Below are 18,669 nucleotides of genomic sequence, written 5' to 3'. Positions count from 1 at the left end.
TACCTCATTTATTTTAAAAGTCTTTTTTAGTAGTTAGTATGTTTTAAAATTTGGAGCCACATTTTTCGGTTTTGTCAAATTCATAGCAAATAAGGAAAGAACTGACATTTCAGTCTTAACTAGAAGAAGAATTATAAGCCCAGACTGGTGCCCTGCACAGAATAATCTGCCCCAAATTCATTCATTCTTCTTTCTTTCTTTTCTCTTTTCTTTTTTCTTTTCTTTTCTTTTCTTTTTTTTTTCTTCTTTTCTTTCTTTCTTTCTTTCTTTCTTTCTTTCTTTCTTTCTTTCTTTCTTTCTTTCTCTTTCTTCTTTCTTTCTTGACTATAAATAAGTAGTATTTGTTAAATGAGTATGCATAGTTGTTACTTTTTTTAAGTTATTTTGATTTACAAATATCAAAGTATATATCATGCCTAGTCTTACTTGTTCTTGAAGCCATTAATATTAATTCAGATGATTGCAAATTTGTTTTTACTTAAAATTGAATGCTTAAATTTGTTTAGAATGTTTTCCCCCCTCAGTTATCTAAATCCTGGCAACAACTCACAGACAAAATCAATAAAATAAATTATTAGAGTATTTGGACTTAGTGTTCCCCATAGCTTCAGGCAAGATCATACAGTTTTGGGGAAGGACATTTTAAAGGGAAGGACAGACAACTACCTGATCAGACACATCTTGTTTTCTGATGTGTTTTCAGCACTTTGTGTGTTGGATACTTCGTTTTTGTCATATTCACAGACTCATAAGAACTAACGATTTCTCCAAATTGAGCAAACTACCTTTAATTTTTCTCTGTCCATGTGGCTGGTACATTTTAAGATTAATGATGATGATTATTTCTCCAAAGATAGAATTAGTGTCCTTGGCAGCTGTGCAGTTAATTGTAGGTGATTGTGCTTGAGAAGGCTTTTAATTTCTTGTTAAGTATTTCTAATGGAAAGTATAAAAGTGGGGGTGTCAGTGTAGTGAGTGCATTACAGAACTGGACATGCCATCTTCAGGGATAGGAGAGGAGATGTTCATATTTAAAAGGTCCATATTTCAAAGGTCAGTGCTTCCCCAAACTGGAGAGGAAGTTGGATACAGTTTTAAAGCAGCTGCCAGGATAATTCATCTTTAAGGAAGTCTAAATTTGCAGTAAGTTATAGTTTCTTGAAAAACAGTTTTGACTTCTAAGTGATACATATGATCAGTTTACCACACAGAGCTTAGCTTCAGTTTTGGGATTTCTGGTTTTATGTTCTTGATTAAAACAATTTCCATTTAAATATTTTTCCATTTAATACCAGTTTAGCTTTTCCATAATCATTTCTGTATCCAGCCCTTCATATTATTAGGATACAAAACGAGCCTTTGTGTGCTATATTGCGATGTTGTTTGTGTGTGTAAAATATATACACATGTGTACTATTTTCAGTAGAAATTCATATATTTTATAATTGAGAGGCTCTTCAGATTGTGTGTTCTCTCCCATAAAAAGCAATGGGATGCTAGGTAAAACGGAAGGTTGAGCAAAATATTTATAGCCTCTGCTCTTTCCTAAAATCTTCACTGAAGTCACGGTGACTGGGGAAAGAAAAGAGCATAATCCAACAAGGATAAGGAATACTGAAGCAAAGACAACAAGAGCACAGGTTTTGAAATAGAAAAGCAGGGGGACATCCCCAGGCAGACCTAGGGAAGCCAAGTCCTATGCCAGCAGTAGAAACATGAAAATAACCCAGTGTGCCCAGTTCAGATTTTGGGAGATAGCCTTCAGTACATTTTTCTGTGCATGTGTTTAAAAGCATAATATGGACGCTTCTGTACCCACCTTTCATCTTTAACAATATATTGATACCTACATCATTTTAATGACTCTAAATATTTCATTTTATGGGTGTCTTTACTGTACATTCTTAAAATTAACCAGTTCCCTCTTGTTTGCACATGTAGGTTTTTAGATCATTTATTATTTTAAACAGCCCTACAGGGAAAATACCTAAACCTAATAAAATAAATTCCCAAAAGTGGAATTGTTGGACTGAAGGTTTTTTAGAGGTCATGGATAAAAATGACAATATTGTCTTTCAGATAGACAGTACCAAGTTCTATTGCTATCATATAAGAATACTTCCACCATTAGCATATTATATAATTTCTTTAAAGTAATCTCTATAGCGACATGGGGGCTCCAAGATCAAGAGTTGCATGCTCTACTGACCCAGCCAGGCACCCCAGCATATTATATAGTTTTTTAAAAATCTGCCCCATGCTTAAAAATTCACATATACACAGCTACATGAATTTATCAGAAATAGTGGAAGACTCCTGCTTAATTGACTTTATTAGCTTTGAACATAATTCAAATGCAAGTCAAATGTAGTGTCCCAATTGTAGTCTCTAAATGCCATTTTCTTCAAAAAAACCAGACTTCCTTGAAATATGGCTAATTCCAGGTCTAGAGAAAGAAACGTACAAGAGCCTAAAAACCAGTCTGTGTCATACCAGAAAGCACATAAGCCATTAGAACTCTGTCAAAAAGGATTCAGGAGGCCCCTTGAACAAGTTCCCACTGACCAAAGCTGAGCTAATTTTAACATCAGTAAGAATAATATCTGCAAGAAATCGAAGCTCACGTTATGTTTTACTCTGAGTTTACAAAAGCATAGTCACCTTTGGAATATGCTCTTAAAGAAATATAACCAACTAAGAAGTTAAAGAGGAAGGGTAGGAGATCACCATTTTACTCCATAATGATTAATGGACCTAGATAGTGACACCAGTGACTGTTAACCTCACGAAAAGATGGCAGATATTTTGTGCCTCCTAATGGAAATACATATACCACTCAGGAAGCAATCCTGCCAAAAGTCGAATCTGTTGCTGACTGAGCCTCCATAGCTGAGCACCTCTTTACTAGAAATACAGGGAAGAAAGGAACACGTTAAATGATACCACAAGAGATTAAATCAGCGAAATGCAGACTCTGGAAAACTATAGGACAACTATATTTCTTCAAGAACTGAATTTCAAGGGAAAAAAAAGATGGATTAAAAGAGACTTAAGAGATATATCTTCCAATACAATTATGTGCCTATTTGGATCTTGATTTGAGTAAACTTAATAAGAAAGTGAGACCATTGAGGAAATCTGGAAATAATTGGATATTTGATGACTTTAAAGAGTTTTATGATTATTTTTAGGTGTGATAATGGTGTTGCGGTTACATTTTTTACAAGGGACCCTACAAGAGATGCAAATTCGAAATACTTAAAAATGAAATAATACAGTATTAGGATCTGCTTAAAAATAATTGAATTGGAGCTGGATAGTGTGTGGGAATAGAGATGAAACAAAGTTGACTAGGAGTTGATAATTACTGAAAAACTGGGTGATGGGTACTTGGGAATTCATTATACAGATACTATTTTCTCTACCTGTGTTTATATTAGAAATTTCCCATAAGTGTTTTTTAAAGTGTGAATGAAATTCATATAGAAACTTACTCATTGTTTTTATTTTAACAACAATTCATGATCATAGCCTGTATTTACAATGATTTTTTTTTAACTGGGAATTAAACTTAAATCAGTCAAGCTAACATAATTAATTATATTCTGCTCCAGTTACAATGAATGATTAATTGATTTCAACTGCTAGGGTAAATGCTTGAAGCTGTCAGTAATTCAGTGGTCATAGTAAGCGGGCCATTCCATCCCTCTATACTCAGTACTTTTTGTTGGTCTTGCTATTTATTTAAGGGAAATATTTATTTTCTGTTAAAACGTGTCAGGGAGTGATCAGGTTATTCACATTTAACCTGTGTGTCCCATAATAGCATAAGTAGACACTCTCCTTTTTCTTGTTGAAATGATAATGATCTCCAGAGGTGGCAATGTATCTTTAAAAAGATATCTTAGAGTTGTTTATTCTCATTATAAAGAAATTAGAATAATTTGAGTGTAGGTTTTATATAAAAAGTGATTCCATTACATGAGTTTTTGAAATAATTTTTAAAAGCAAATAGTGAATAAATTAAGCAATTTTTCATTCTAAATGTCTATTTTATGCGCACCCCTGCCCCCTGCCTTTTGGGCCTGGGAGTTTTAGGCTTTTTATTTCTAAGCAAAAAAGTCCAGTTTTTGTACACTGAAGTGTCACTACGTTGGGATTTATTTTCACTCTTTAGTTTTGTGACTATTCATTTTCCATAAGTTCTTATTAATAGCACGTCTGATTAAGTGCATTGACATTTTTTAACCATTTTCCTCCTGCTTCCTTGAAATCTTATCAGAGGATGTTTGGAATTCGTTGGCTCCTCTGGTGTGCATCGGCTGACTTACATGCACCCGTTACCTCAGTTTTTCATGGGATGGATCATTAAGCACTTGGTTGTGCCAGCACATCTGCTAGATTAATAGGAACATAGTGGTGAATGCAACGATGTCCCTGCCCTCATGAAGCTTACAGTCTGGTAGGTAAGACAAATGTTAATCAAATAATCATGTGGTAGATGTACAATTCCAACCCTGATAAATGCTACAAAATGGATACTTCTAGTGACCCAAGAGCCGACCATGCAGGGATGGGACTGAGGGAGGAGGTGGGACCTAGTCAGGAAGGTCAGGGGAGACTTCCCCAAGAAAGTGATGCTGGAGCCCAGATCTGAAGGATGAGGAAAAAGCTAAGTGGCTCAAACAGGTTTTATTGTTGAGTGGTTATATACTGGGGACTGATAGCTAGTTTTTCTTTGAGGAAAGGCAATTATTTTTTTGCGCTTGATTTTATTGTATGTGAACTAGCCAATCAAGTTCCTTTGTGTAGTTTTTAAGGGTGGTTTTTCATTTTTGCTTAGCACTGTATTCATTTCCCAAAGAGCTGGCTTTTCCTTTGACATACTTGGTGGTGATTCTTAAAGATGTCGGCCTAACACTTTGGAGGTTCCAAAAGGCTCTTTCTTGGCTTTTCATATCTTTTCCTCTGAATCATGACGACCCATAAACTCAGGACCAGGATGTCTGACCTCATACCATGCTTAGTAAGGTGATCCTCTGATCTGCTCTCTGCCAGTCTATACATGCTTCTGACACAGCACATACCACACTGCAGTGCAACCCTGCTTCATCTAAGCCAAGTTCTGGAAAGGATCATTTGTACCTGTTGGCTACCTCAATTCCCATTCACTTATCAGCTTCCTGCATTTTGTCCTCAGAGCACCCCAGGGACAGTAGTCTGTGCTCTCAGGGAGCTCATAGTCTTGTAGGGAAAAAGAGCCCAACAATTCGAATGCTGAGGGGTTTGTGCTATAAAATACACAGATACAGGGTGTCTAGAAGCTCAGGGGAGATGCACATGTGAGCTGCCATGACTTCCCAAAGGAGATAGGCTTGAGCCGAGTTTTGGAGTTTTAGTAAAAAGTTCACTCTAACTTGTCCAAACTTCTTCTCACAAGTTTTGAGCAATGATGTAATTGCAGGGTGGTTCCTTGAATGTTTCCTGCCCTGTCATGCTTTCGTGCCAGTGGGTATGTTTTTCCCTCTGCCTAAATTGCCTCTTCCCTCTTGGTTCTTCTACTTTATTAGTCTCTGTGTCCTCAAACTTGGTCATAGTAAGTGTTCCATAAACATTTATATTTTAATAAAGGGTATACACTTTGTAAATAGGAAATGAAGCTAATTTCACAAGATAAGTATAAAAGTTAATCTCATTACAACATATTATTGACACCCATACTTCTTTTAACATCTCTGATTCTAAATCTGGCTATGACCTTCCTTAGCCTCCAGGGAGAAATTTTCTTTCAAAATCTAATATGCACTTGTATTTATAGAGAATAAAATCTACCCACCAAGTTTTGCGCAAATGGGGGAAAACACAGCTTTAGTTTGGAGTGTATAAGCAACAAATTGTAGCTCCTGGCAGAAGGAGGACTGGATTCAGAAAGCTCAAATTAGAAATTACATGGGGAGGCCCTAGCTTCTTCATGTGTGAACAAGTGTTTTCTTTAGATAAATCATCTATGGTATTTTTTATTTGACTATTTCATAATGAAAAGTGGAAGTTAAACATTTTGTAGATGGTATTTTCCTGCCACAAACCTCCTGATCAACATTTTTCTATAAAGTTTTCCCACAAAATTCTAGTTATGTGGGTTTTTAGACAAATATTCAGGAAAAAAAAAAGTTGGGGGTGGGTATGGCTCCCAGGATCAAATGGAAATGCTGAGTTAAAATCAAGTTTTTGTTTCTTTTTATTTTCATTTATTTATTTTAAATAAAGTACCATTTAGAGCCTCCACTATGATGTCTAAAAGATTCCTTAAAGTATGCAGTGCTCCCAACTAATCAACTCTTCTCCTTTTTCTCCCCTTGAAGAGTCTGGGCTCTGCAGAAGCATTTTGGGGATCACTGCTTAGATGGCAGGTACCTTTGTAGGATCCCCAGGCAGGGACATGTTCTCCTTATATAAGGAGTTCTCACTAGGCTGGAGTTTCACAAATGCTACAACACTTGGAGGGACGATAGATCGACAGGTTGCAGAGACTCAGAGGACAGGTGATTTAGCCCCTCCTTCGCCTCTGAGAATCACCTCTGCTTTCTGTGGCATTCTTGAAAACAGCTGCCTGGGACAGTAGTCTCCAGCTGTGTTGATCTTATACCCTATACTTAAAGATCTTGAGTACATACTCCTGATTTAGATATCGATGTGTTATTGCACTATTTTGTACGTTTGAAAATATGCAAAACTTTTAAGGGACAAGATTAAAAGTTAATGGAAGTTATAATAATTCTTAACCACATTCCAGTGAGTCATTTTGCACTCACCTGGGTGTGTGAACAACCCACTTTGTAAACCTCTGGCTTTAGATACAGAATCTACATATCTTTCAAATAAACTATCTGTCACCCTCCTCGCATTCCTGGGTTAAGTATGCTTTCCAGTGGAATACTGGAGCTGTGGAAGAATGTAGGCCACCTCTACATATTTACTCCCAGAGATGTCCAAAAGGGAGTAAGTGGAAAAAGCAAGTATTAATAAAGATGTATGGTTTGATTTCTTGTATGTAAACATTTTTAAGTTTGTAAAAATGTATAATTTATGTATAAAAAATGTCTAAATTGATAACTTAAAAATGGTTATTTCTGAGCACTGGACTTAAGGGTCTTGGGAAAGGAAGAGGTTTATATCTTTCCATATTGTTTGAATTTTTTATGAACTTGGACTCTTTTTATAATAAATAATTTTTAAAGTCACTAAATCCATTGTGATGTCAAATATGTTACATTTTTTAAAAAGTTTTGTTTATTTAGGTAACCTCTGTACCATAGGACTCAAATTCATGACCCTGAGATCAAGAGTCACATGCTCTTCCAACTGAGCCAGCCAGGTGCCCCTCATACATTGTTAATGTTGAGTGTTGAAGTTGAGTGATGGGAACATTGAGATTCATTATACTATTTTTTCTTTTATGTATATTTGAATATTTCTGTAATAAAAAATTAAAAATAAATGAAAATAAATGCGTTGCAAAAAAAAAAAGTCTATAGAGATAAGCCACATAGTTAACAGGATTATCTTGGTGGTGGGAGAGAGTTGGGGAATAGAGCTCCAGGTACATTTCCCTGGATATGTTCTATAAGCATGTATTGCTTTTATAATAGGAAAATACAAAATTAAACATAAACACACATACACACTACAGAGCCCCCAGTGTGAAGAGTTTCATGTGTAGACAGGAGTTTGAGATACTTGATTTCTCAGACTCTTGTTAGTTTCTAAGGGAAAAGACAAAATGAATGTGTAAGCCAAGAGTGTTTACAAATGTATAGATAGGGCTCAGCTGTTCCATGTTAAGATCTTGAGCCTTGTTTTATAATACAATGTATAATTCTTTTTTTTTTTTTTTTATGATAGTCACAGAGAGAGAGAGAGGCAGAGACATAGGCAGAGGGAGAAGCAGGCTCCATGCACCAGGAGCCCGATGTGGGATTCGATCCCGAGTCTCCAGGATCGCGCCCTGGGCTAAAGGCAGGCGCCAAACCGCTGCGCCACCCAGGGATCCCACAATGTATAATTCTTGATACATGATAAGACAAAGGTAAAACTCCAAAGCCAAACACCCCTGCAAAGTCCTAGCAGCATCAGGAAGAGCACAGCTAGTGATCTGCCATGAATGAATTGCACTGTTAGCTAGTTACCAAGCTCCAGGATATGAAAGACAGTATCTTTATAAGTAGAGTACCTAATTATAGTTCTCACTGGGGCTCAAGGGAATTAATATGTAAAGGGCCTTCTGTGTTGCTCACTGCAATGGTAGGCTGCATTCATAGACCTAAAGAATCTATAAGGAGGGAAATGATGGTTCATTAGCTGTGTGACCCCGTAAAAGTTAAGCTGTAAGTAAGTCACCTGTGAAAGGAGGATGATAATACTAGCCACCTCAGAGTACCTGATGAGGCTTAAATGAGCATGTTTGTAAGGCACCTTGCATATGGTGAGTACTCCAATGCCAACTATTCTTGTTTTCATGTGAAAAACTGCTTATTGAATGGAGAACATTTAGCTTGCAAGCAGGTGTTCCCTGATTTTAAGTATCTTCTCAAATAGCCATGTGGTTAGGGATGATTGGTCTTTGGTCAATCCTATGACCCTTGCTAAGTTTAGGAACAGGCATGTAACCCAATCTGGCCCGTGAGATATGAGGGGATTTCTACTTTTCTTTCTCTGGATGTTCTCTTGTCTAAGTGTGCTGCCTGGAATTGGAGTAGCCAGCTTGCTATCAGCCTGAGGATGAAGCCAAGATCAAGGATGGTAGAGGAGAGAAAAAAGGAGGACTTCATCTTTATGACATTACTGAGCTGCTGAATCAGCCATCCCTGAAGCTCACCCTACCTTGGGACTTAACATTTTTGTAAGACTAAAAAAAAAGAAAACATTTTTTTTTTTTTTTTAAACTTAAGCCTGCTTCGGTTAGCTTTCCAAAGCATCATAATTAATAGAAGCTGCACCGGAGGAGTTTTGAGGTAACAGTGGTGGCATTTATTCAGTCATACTTATTGAGTACCTTGGAATGCAAAACTAAACATGAAGAGAAGAAGTTTCAAGCATGAGGAATGGGGGTTCTGGAAAGATAGCTTGGAACACATCCTGCCTCTTTTCTACTTGCAATTGAACCCATCTGCCTCTTCTGAGAAGAGCAGCTGCTGGGGCCTCCAGGAGGCAGACAAGGCCCAGAATGTGGGTGAGGCTCTAGGTTCTGGCAGAGTCCTGACACAGAGAGGACTGGAACAGGGAGTCACAAGGAGGGGTTCAGGGGGAAGGTCCTTGTGAGTGTACCTGGTCTCCCTGCTTCCTAAAGAGCTGAACAGATGGGTTGAGTTGCCTCCACCCTTGAGTTGGAGAGGTGAGAAGAGGAGGGAAGGCTTTTCCTCCTCGTGCCTCACCAGATGACTGGCAGCCCATCTGCTACTAAGCTTGGGCCAGGGGAGGCTGAAACTACTGTTCCTTCTACTGCTTTGGGAATGCTGCCATTTAAGATATCTCAGGACCTGGGACAGAGCCCCAGTGAGCAAACAAAGGAAAAGAATGCAGCCCAGCAGCCTCATAGAGAATTATAAGAGAATCCTCAGTATAGAAATAGCTGCGGCATAGATAACTTGAACAAAAAGAATAAGAGAAGTTAAGGAGATTTAAGTGCAACACACACACACATACACATTGATTTTCTGAGCCCAAAATGATTTTGATGTAAAAATTCCAAAAAATGAATTGAAGGAGAAAGAGGTCACTGTTGATGTCTGAATTAGTGTCCTGGAAGTTAAGAGAAAGATACACCTAAAGACACAGAGCAAAAATAAAAGATGGATAGAAATCCAGAAGGAGGGTGGGGGACATGATAGAAGAGGCGATTGATAATACAAGAAAAGTTTCTTAGCTGAGAGAGACTTGGATCTCACAGAGTTCCAGGAAGGATTGATGATGAAAAGACTCTTAGGCATATTCTTTGAGCTACAGGGAAGAGAAACATCTTATATGTTTCCACAGCAAACAAGTTATCCCTAATGGGGAAACAATCATCCTAGCATTGGACTGCTCATCTACAACACTGGAAGCTACAATATGGAAACCTCTGACCAACTGAGAAAAGAGGATTGGGTGGAAATCCACCAAGGCAAATCTCCTGTACCTTCAATTCACTGAGCCCTGCAGATTAACCCAACAATGTGTTACCACTTGCTTTTACCTAGCAAATAAACTCAGAGTCAATGTCTCCAGAAGACTGGAGAAGGGCGAGGAGAATAGAAAATCTGGGGCACCTGGGATGGAGTCCTGCATCATACTCTGCCCAGAGAGCCTGCTTCTCCCTCTCCCTCTGCCTGCCTCTCTGCCTACTTGTGCACTTGCTCTCTCTCTAATAATACATTCTTTTTTTTTTAAGAAAAAATAAATAAAATCTTAGGAGAATCACCAAATCCGGGTATATCATCAGCACCTGGATACTCAAAGCACTGAGAAGCTCATTCCTCAGACTGTTGAGTGTGGCTGGGCTCTCCACTCTGGAAGAGTATATTCTTTTTCCGGATTGATCACATCACCATCTGCCTTGACAACTCTTCTAAAAACAGTCTGGAACTAAAAATAATAAGTGAATCTCAGCAAATCTAGGCATCGGCGGGGGTGGGTGGAAGGGAGGGAAGTGTTCCAAAGGTCTCATCTGGGGAGTGGCTGTGGAACTGGTGGAGGAAGTGAAAGTATTCTAAAGTTTGGGGTAGAAGTAGTGCGGGAACAGAGTATTCTGGTGGGAGAAATATGTCTGGTTTTCATGTCATGGTAAAGAAATAATGTATCTGATTATGAGCAATAGGAAGGAGAGTAGCTGGAAAGAGAGTGGAAATTCACAAGAGAGATCCTGTTAACAAGATGAAAAAGGGAAAATAATACCAATTTGATCAACCTACAAAAACAAATACAAGTAAAAGAAGGAAATAATAAGTCAAATAAGCCACCAAATAAATAAGGTAGCAGGAGTCGTCTGACCATTATGCTAAATGTGAACGGACTGGATTTTCCCATTAAAAGTCGGAGACACAGATTGAGCTATAAGTATAAATAAAGCCAGCTGCACACCATCTAGAAGGAAAATACCTGAAGCAAAATTTTAAAGAACTAAAACATAAAGAGAAGTTGAAAATGAAGGGATGGACAAGGATACCATGCAACAAAATGAAAAAGAAAATAGGAATAGCAAAATTAATAGCAGACAAGAGTTTAAGGCTGAAGGCACTCTAAGAGGGATGTTATATAACAATATAAAGCGCGTATGCAGAATTGACATTAGTAAACCTATGTATATGAAACAATGTAGATGCAAAGACAACTTGATAAAAATTTTGTAGATTTCAAAACATGTTTTCCAGAATCAGAATTTACAAAAAATAAGACTATAGAAAGAACTGAATAATACAGTCAACATACTCAATTTAAAAGTTATACAGATAACCTTATGTCCCTTAAGTAAAAAAACAGAATTTTTTAATATATTCATAGAACATTATAAAAATCCATCATGCTCTTGATCACAAAGAAAACCTTACTCAATTTAGAAGTGAGAGATTTTTGTAGCTACATTTAATAAAATTAGAAATAAACAATTTAAGTATTCAGAATATAATTTATAAATTAAGGAACACTGCCTGGATAACTTTTGGAGCAAAGAGGAAAATAGAACTAAAACAGCAAACTAAAAGCATTTGGGAAGGGGAATGTTTTATATCAAGATCTGTACTTACATCCCATTACTATTTTTTTTTCATCCCATTACTATTAAAGAAGAATACAAGTCCTTGTTTTTCTACACAATAAATTCACGGGAAGAACAAAATTAAGCAAAAGAAATCATGAAGAAGGAATGACCACAGAGAGCGTTACGACTGTGAAGTCATAGGCAAGGTGCCTGCGGCACAGAAGTACGGAAGACAAGGTCATGCAAAGGCTAACCCTACCATGTGAGGCACCTCACTTTTAAAGAGGTCATAGGGTCTCACTTGCACAATCTTGCCTCTTTGGATTTTGTGAGGTAGGTGCCTTTTTTGTCTCACTCCAGTCCTGGCCCTGACTGTGAAAGTAAAAGCTTCCTTCTTAGGGAGAAAAAGGTATTGTACTATATTTTTTATCCTTTCTTTTTTAAATTAAACTCATAATAACCCAGATATAACTTGTATTTGTTGACGTTTTAGGGTTTATTAACTTTATTCTAGCATAGAAGAGAGTACAGTCAGAAGACATCTTTTTTCTTAATTTTTAAAGATTTTATTTATTTATTTATTTATTTATTTATTTATTTATTTATGAGGGGGGGGCGCACCTGCTTGCAAAAGCAGGGTGAGGGGCAAAGGGAGAGGGAGGAAGTCTCAGCAGACTGAGCTGAGCACGGAGCCCGAGGAGGGGAGGGGACTCAATCTCACCACCCCAAGGTCATGACCTGAGCTGAAACCAAGAGAGGCTTAACCAACTGAGTCACTCAGGCATCCTACAGTCAGAAGAGATCTTGCAGACATAATTTATGTGGTCCTTTAGATTTTTTTTTTTCCTAGAAACTTTTTTTTTTTAAAGGTGCATTACATCTCTTACCTTACTTTATATTCCTAAATTGATGGCCCTATCTTATGGGCTTACCCACGTCCTTGTATGTCATTGTTAAAAAAAATGAGACTCATTGTACCTCTTATTCCATTAGAATTTCAGGATATAAGGTAGAAAACAAACAAGTGGGCTGTTCAGAGAACATCAGCCATGAAATGAATGAACTTAGAATTACTCCAAATGTACTTCCTAAAAAAGATAGTATTTAAATATATTCTTAAGAAGAGTATCTCTAGATCTTGGGAGGAATATTATCATTCTCTAGCATAGTTTCTCTTTACAGTTAACTAATTTAACTTTATACTCTATTGGTCACCCCCCTCCTTTTTTTCCTTTGGTGGATTATATCTAAATTTAATGTTGGACAGAGCACTACATAGCATTCCTGTGACTTAATCTTATTTTTCTATGAAAAACGTATGCATTTACTCAGTTACTTCAGGCAGAATTATTTGAATTTCAGAGTTTAGTTTGGGACTCTTTCCTGTATTTTAATGTTACACTCATGATCGTGATCATATATAACTTTGTACTCTTGCTTGAAGGCATTTCACAAAAATAATTTTAATAAATGTTATATGCAATAAACAAGTAAAAGCTGAAAACCTAAGAATATTACATGCAAAAGCACAGGGACCAGATGGTTTCACAGCTGAGTTTTTCTCTAATTAAAAAAAAATAAAAAGATCATCACAATCTTATCTGAACTATTCAAAGCCGTATATTAAAGCTGTGGAATATCAAAGCATGAAAATGATAGCACTAAGACAAAATGTAGATCAGTTTCACTTATGAAAACAAAGGCAAAATTCTTTTTTAAAAATATGTATTTATTTATTTTAAAGAGAGAAATGGTGTGGGGGCCAGGAGGGGGAGAGAGAGAGAGTCTTAAGCAGACTCCATGCTGAGCACAGAGCCTAACAATGGGGCTTGATCCCACGACCCTGATCATGGCCTGAGCTGAAACCAAGAATTGGATGCCTAACTGACTGTGCCACCCGAGCTCCTCAACAAAGGCAATATTCTAAATAAAATTTTAGCAAGTCAAGTCCAGCAATGTAATGATAAAATGCATTGTAACCAAGGAGGGTTTAATCCAGGAATGCAAGTGTGAGCCAGTATCAGGAAATTTGTGAGCATAATTTATTCTATGAATAAACTAAAGATGAAAATCTTTATATTACTAAGGTATTTCCTAAATTTCAACAGCCATTTCTAATAAAAATAGACTACAATAAAGTTTACTTGCCAAAACAAAATAAATGTATTATAAAGGCAGAACATTAAAGCTATTAATGAATATCAATAATGAAACAGTAGTGTCCACTATTAGCATTCTTAGTTAGCATTGTCTTGGAACTTCTGGCAAACCCACTAAAGTGAGAAAAAAATAAGCAATCAATATATATTGTCTTTTTGGTGATGAAGCGATTGTATACCATGAGATTCTGGTAAGAAAAAAAACAGATAGAGTTAGTAAGATAGTTTGATAAACTAGACAAAGAATATATAAACAAAACCCAAAGCCATTCTATATAGTAATAACCACCATTAAATAGAAATGGAATGAAAAATTCTATTCTCAGGACGCCTGGGTAGCTCAGCGGTTGAGCGTCTGCCTCGAACTCAGGGCGTGATCCCAGGATCTGGGATCGAGTCCCACATCGGGCTCAGCCTGCTTATCCTTCTGCCTATGTCTCTGCCTCTCTCTGTGTCTCTCATGAATAAATAAATAAATCTTTTTTAAAAAGAAAAATTCTATTCTTAATAATGACAAAAATTAAAATTCTTAGGGATAAATAAAAACTTGTTGAAGGGTATGAAATAAGGTTTGAGAGATACCTGGGTGACACAGTTGGTTGAGTGTCTGACTCTTTGTTTTGGCTCAGATCGTGATCTGAGTGTTGTGGGACCAAGTCCCATGTCAGGCTCTGAACTAAGCATGGAGTCTGCTTGGGATTCTCTCTCCCTTTCTATCTGCCCCTCTCCCCTGCTCTTTCTCTCTCAAATAAATAAATAAATAAATAAATAAATAAATAAATAAATCTTTTTTTTTTTAAAAAGACTTGAACAAATGGAAAACATACAATGTTCCTGAATGAGAAGACCTCATATAACAAAATGTTCAACTTTCCTTGTGTTAATTTCTATATTTCATGACTCCCAATTAGAACATTAGCAGTGATTCGGGGGGAATTGAATCCATGTTATAAAAGAAATGTTAAACTTTTCTGACCTAAACAAAAATTTCAACTACAGTATAGCAAAGAATACTATAAAATCAATAGGTTTGGAAAAATATTTGCAAAGAAGCTGAACGATAAAGAGTTAACATATTTCATAAAACATGTAGTTTTTACAAACTGATGAGAAAAAGAAAAGCATTCTAATACCAAAGGAGATTTAAACATTTAATTCACAGGAAAGCAAATTCAATAAACATCTGGAAGGATTCTTAAATTCAGGAGCAGGTAGGGAAATATAAAATAAAGTAACAATGAGATCATCATTTATACTTATTGGACTGGCAAAAATGAAAATAAACAGTAAATATCTCTGCTTAGAAGGAGGTGGGGAGAGAATAGGTACTCATACATTGTTGGTGGAGCTGCAAATTCTTGCTTTGGGAGAGTAACATGGCAACATCTCTTAAATTTAATAAAGATCATTTGATCTAGCAGTTCCACTGATAGAAGAAATATTTCCCCTTAAATAGGTAGATGGAGGATATGATGCTGTTAAATGCAGCATTTTTCAGGGTGTCAAAAAGGTGGAAGCAAAGTGAAGACACGTTGGTATAAGACTAATTGAATACGTAAAGACAGTACTATGATGTAGAATATTATGCAGTCATCAAAAATAATGAAAGCTGGATCAATGGACCTAGGAAGATTTCAGGAGGTACCGTAGGAAAACCAATTTGTTGAAAAAAATTTATGATATCACATTTTTGTAAAAGAGTGACATCTCCCTTCTCCATGAGAATGTAGACTGTGTGTTGGGTGTATGACTGTAGACAAATTTCAGTTACATCTCTAGTTGTCAACATGGGTCAAGGGACAAGGCACTGGCCTGAGCAAGAAGAGTCAGAAAATATTGTGCTAACTTCTCTAGCACACATAATTCTACCTATATAGAAATAAGGAAAAGATCTGTATCTCCTGCCTTACAGGGATACAAATAATATATCATTACCTAAAAAATAAAAGCAAATTGCTGAGTGGTCTATATCCTATGATTCTATTTCAGCGAAAACAACAAACAATCAAAACCCTAGGTGTGTACACATGTTTGTGGATGTTCAAAGGAATAATGTGGGAGGCTGTTCCTGCAGGGACGTGATTGTATTCATCTCTGCTTTCCTTCCACTTTGCTTTTTAACATCTTAAAAATGAGAAATTTAAAACAACCACATAAACAAAACCCAAGGGCACATGATAGCATCTGCCCTTAAGAGCTCGCAGTCTCAGGACACCCAGGTGGCTCAGGGGTTGAGCATCTGCCTTGGGCTCAAGGCATGATCCCCAGTCCGGGGATCCAGTCCCACATTGGGCTCCCAGCAGGGAGCCTGCTTCTCCCTCTGCCTATGTCTCTCATGAACAAATAAATAAAATCTTAATTAAGAAAAGAGGTCCCAGTCTCATACAGACTGTCCTTGGCTCTGTGAGGCATCAATTTGGTCTCTAGGGCTTCCAGGGAAGAAATGGAGGAAGGGAAATTACGGGCAGCCAGATTTCCTCTGTGTAAGGATAGGGACCTCCCTTCACTGCAGGTGCTCAGCCACAGGTGCGATGGTCCCCTTCTCCCCCAGAGGAGGGTTTTGGATGAGGTCTGTGTTGTCCCAAATGTTCTGATGAGAAGAATTACCCAGAAAACTTGTAAAAATAAAAATCTCTGGGATCAGTCCTCACCCCACTGAAGCAGAATCTTCACAGAAGGGAGCTGGGAAGCTGTATTTTCATTAGGTCCCAGGTGATGCAAGGTCCCAACCTGATGCAGAACAGGTTGGAAAACACTGACCTGCATCCAGTGTGGCCTGGGGACCAGCCCTGGTGGCACCTGCAATGGCATCAGGTGGGAGCTTGCTGGAAATGCAAGAGTTCGAGTTCCATGGCAGACTGAGTCAGAAATGGCCTGGACAAGGTCCTTGTGCACAGCACAGTTCGAGAAGCAGTGCCCTAGATGATCTTTAGGGTCATTCTCAACTCTAACTTATTCGGCATGAAGAGAGCCCTCAGTGGCTAGAAAACCCTTTTTGTGATAGACCTATACGAAAAGTGAAAATGCAGTCAAGGAACACAAGGACATTTAATGAAGTGACTGAAGCAGAGGCCAAGCCAGGCAGGGAGGAGGCTAGTGGGGCGGAAAAGATGGCAGTGTCCTTGAGGTGGGAAGGGAAGCCACCCCCTACACCAGCCTGGCTGTGCTTTTAAACGGGATGAGGAAGCTGTGAACTCTGTAGTGAACAGATTTGGTAGGTGGAGTTTACAATTTGATCGGAAAGACTAGATGTACCTCTAAAAAGATGACCCACAACTTGTTAGTTCAATACGTATTTGCAAGACGGCAACTCTGTGCCACATTGGGTGACCGGTCCCACAAATTGCCAGGACAAGGATGAGGTGGCGGGGGCTCCAGAAACTCAGTGATCAACATAAATAATATCTTAAGGCAATATTTGTCAAAGATCAAAATGAATGAAAAAAAAACTATGATAAATAAAATATCAAAATTTTACATAAGGACAGGATCAGTAGTACTGATTTCTCGTTTTGTTCATGGTTCCGCAGGACCTGGCCACAGACAATTTTGCCAGAAGAGTGTAAGGGTGTTAAGAGTTATGTAGAACAGGGATCCCTGGGTGGCACAGCGGTTTAGCGCCTGCCTTTGGCCCAGGGCGCGATCCTGGAGACCCGGGATCGAATCCCACGTCGGGCTCCCGGTGCATGGAGCCTGCTTCTCCCTCTGCCTGTGTCTCTGCCTCTCTCTCTCTCTCTCTCTGTGACTATCATAAATAAATAAAAATAAATAAATAAAATTAAAAAAAGAGTTATGTAGAACAGGCTGAGCTGATAGAAGTTTGCAGGGGGTGGGATCATCCTTGTTAAATTCTCCTCGATGCGGTTACACCCAAACTGGGAGGAAAGCCGGTCAAGAAGCTGGGAGAAGTGGAAGAGGTGTGAGCAACAGAACAGGTGAAGGCCCAGAGGCAGGAGAGAGCTTTGCACTTTTGAGGGAACCGAAAGGGGCCCTGTGTCTGGACCGACCATTCTCAAACTTTGGTTCTCAAACCCAAGGCATGTTAGAAACATCTGGAAAGCTCTGGAGTCTCTATGCCTAGGCCTTGCCCAGACTAAATAAAGGAAAATCTCTAGGGTGGACGCATGGGTGGTTTTTAAGGGTTCCAAGGCAGTTCCAATGTGCAGGCTGAGTTGAGACCTGGTGGATGGTGGTGGAGGGAACCAGGGCCAGAGAAGACTGGAGGGAAGAGCGTAGCTTGGCTGGAGGCCTTGGAGGTTGGGGTCATAATCTGGTACTTTTTCCTTTGAAGGGCTTTAACGCCAGGACAATGATAGGATCTGACCTCCTCCTCACCCCGTTTTTTAAAGCTCACCCTGGTGCTGTGATGAGAAGAGTGGATACAGTGGGAAGAGGTGGGAAGTTGTTGCAAACGTCCAGCGAGGAGAGTGGTGGCAGGGGCTGGACTGGTGGCAGCCACGGTGCAGAGATGAAGACGTGTTGAAGGGTTTGGTGATTCTTCGATCGTGGGGGCCCAAAGGAGAGGAAACATTATGAATGACCCCCCCCACACACACACACACACATACTCAGCGTCAGGCATCAGCAGTTGAGGGGTGGTGAGGACATTCATGAGCCACAGAGCAGGGGGCATGGAGACCCATGGGTTTGGGAGGGTAGGGAGGTACAGCATAGAACATTCTGGGCTTATGAGACATGGGGCACTGCTACACGGGCAGTTGTATCAGGGGGAGAGCCCCACACCAAAGCCCACAGAGTCAACGAGAAAGCCAGCACAGT

At 38.6% G+C, this 18,669-nt stretch overlaps 1 protein-coding gene across 1 annotated transcript in view; it reads right to left on the bottom strand.

The window, feature by feature from the left end:
* Positions 1 to 13,617: 13,617 nt before the first annotated feature.
* The window catches only part of LIPC (lipase C, hepatic type), a 159,752-nt gene continuing 154,700 nt past the window's right edge, over positions 13,618 to 18,669 (bottom strand). Inside the window, exon 10 of the mRNA XM_072808822.1 lies at positions 13,618 to 14,078. Within this exon, the coding sequence (XP_072664923.1) occupies positions 13,973 to 14,078 (106 nt within the window). The 3' untranslated portion in view covers positions 13,618 to 13,972. The remainder of the gene's footprint in view (positions 14,079 to 18,669) is intronic.

Source organism: Canis lupus, chromosome 32, assembly GCF_048164855.1.
Source record: "Canis lupus baileyi chromosome 32, mCanLup2.hap1, whole genome shotgun sequence".
NCBI lineage: Eukaryota > Metazoa > Chordata > Mammalia > Carnivora > Canidae > Canis > Canis lupus.
The sequence above is the reverse complement of the archived record's forward strand: the minus strand, read 5'-3'. Positions and strand labels throughout refer to the sequence as shown.